Here is a 1,760-nt window from a genome sequence, read left to right as displayed (position 1 = left end):
ATGCAGCTGGATAATGTCACCAATGCGGGCATCCACTCCTTTCAGGGGCACCGTGGAGTTGCCAACAAGCCCAATGTGATCTTGCAGATAGGGAAATGCAGGGCAGAGATGTTGGAGCACGTCAGGAGAACCCACCGGCACCTCCTCTCTGAGGTCTCCAAGCAGGTGGAGCGCGAGCTGAAAGGCTTGCAGAAATCAGTGGGGAAGTTAGAAAATAACTTAGAGGACCATGTCCCAACTGATAACCAAAGATGGAAGAAGTCCATCAAGGCCTGCCTGGCCAGATGCCAAGAAACCATTGCCCATCTGGAGAGGTGGGTCAAGAGAGAGATGAATGTTTGGAAGGAGGTCTTTTTCCGTCTGGAGAAGTGGGCCGACCGTCTGGAGTCCATGGGAGGCAAATATTGCCCTGGGGACCATGGCAAGCAGACTGTGTCCGTTGGGGTGGGAGGCCCAGAGATAAGGCCGAGTGAGGGGGAGATTTATGATTATGCCCTTGATATGAGCCAAATGTATGCGCTGACCCCTCCTCCTGGGGAGGTACCCAGCATCCCCCAGGCCCACGATTCCTACCAGTGGGTCTCCGTGTCAGAGGACGCTCCAGCCTCCCCAGTGGAGACCCAGGTCTTTGAGGATCCCCGGGAGTTCTTGAGCCACTTGGAGGAATACTTAAAGCAGGTGGGTGGAACAGAGGAGTACTGGCTGTCTCAGATCCAAAACCACATGAACGGCCCGGCTAAAAAGTGGTGGGAATACAAGCAGGACTCTGTCAAGAACTGGGTCGAGTTCAAGAAGGAGTTCCTGCAGTACAGCGAGGGGACTCTGACTAGGGATGCTATCAAAAGGGAGCTGGATTTGCCCCAGAAAGAGGGAGAGCCCCTAGACCAATTCCTTTGGCGCAAGAGAGACTTGTACCAGACCCTCTATGTCGATGCAGATGAAGAGGAAATTATCCAGTATGTGGTAGGCACCCTCCAGCCCAAACTGAAGCGCTTCTTGAGTTACCCCTTGCCCAAGACCTTAGAGCAGCTGATCCAAAGAGGGAAGGAAGTCCAAGGCAACATGGACCACTCGGAGGAGCCCAGCCCACAGAGGACCCCTGAGATTCAATCAGGAGATTCTGTGGACAGCGTGCCTCCTTCCACCACTGCCAGTCCCGTGCCGAGCAATGGGACTCAACCCGAGCCCCCAAGCCCACCAGCTACTGTCATATGAGCTAGTCCAAGGGAGGCATCGGTCTGGGTTACATGAAAGGGAGAAGGGGGCATATTTAGGAAGCTTCTCCTTGGAGAGAGGTTCTGGCTGAGACGAGACATGAGGTGTGCTCAGTCCAACAGCCCATAGCAGAGGAATTCACTTTGCTTGTGGGGGGAGGGAGGCAATGGGGGAGAGGCACCTTAGGATGTGGTTGCCCATCTCACCTCAGCCATGCAATACGGTGGTGCTGGAGATCCTCGCTTGCACCACTGTGGGGAACGGACAATTTTATAAGATCCCTGACAAGAAACTAGAGACAATTCCCAACTTCTGAGGCAGCCGCTTAGCACTGGCGGCTTTCAAGGACTTCATACGAGCGCAGCAATTGGCTGAGGGTTCCTACCCATCTGGATCCCTCCTTCTCCTTCTCTCCTCCTTCTTCTGAAGAGGTGTCCCTGTCCTGAGGAGATGCCTTTTCCTTGACCCTTGCCCATTTCTTATTTGCCACTGAGCTTCTGTTCACTTGGCAATTTCCTGTTCTTACTTGCTCCAAAGGATTAAAT

At 53.7% G+C, this 1,760-nt stretch overlaps 1 protein-coding gene across 1 annotated transcript; it reads left to right on the top strand.

Annotated features, from left to right (window-relative positions):
* ARC (activity regulated cytoskeleton associated protein) lies at positions 1-1,215 on the top strand. The gene has a single exon (XM_049825202.1). The coding sequence runs from the start codon at positions 1-3 to the stop codon at positions 1,213-1,215; it is 1,215 nt and encodes a 404-aa protein (XP_049681159.1).
* Positions 1,216-1,760: the final 545 nt, after the last annotated feature.

The sequence above is a fragment of the Accipiter gentilis genome, chromosome 2, assembly GCF_929443795.1.
Source record: "Accipiter gentilis chromosome 2, bAccGen1.1, whole genome shotgun sequence".
Lineage (NCBI taxonomy): Eukaryota > Metazoa > Chordata > Aves > Accipitriformes > Accipitridae > Astur > Astur gentilis.
The sequence above is the reverse complement of the archived record's forward strand: the minus strand, read 5'-3'. Positions and strand labels throughout refer to the sequence as shown.

What these genes read in the sequence shown, in the direction of transcription:
- ARC (XM_049825202.1), top strand. Translation starts at nt 1, where the DNA reads ATGCAGCTGGATAATGTCACCAATGCGGGCATCCACTCCTTTCAGGGG.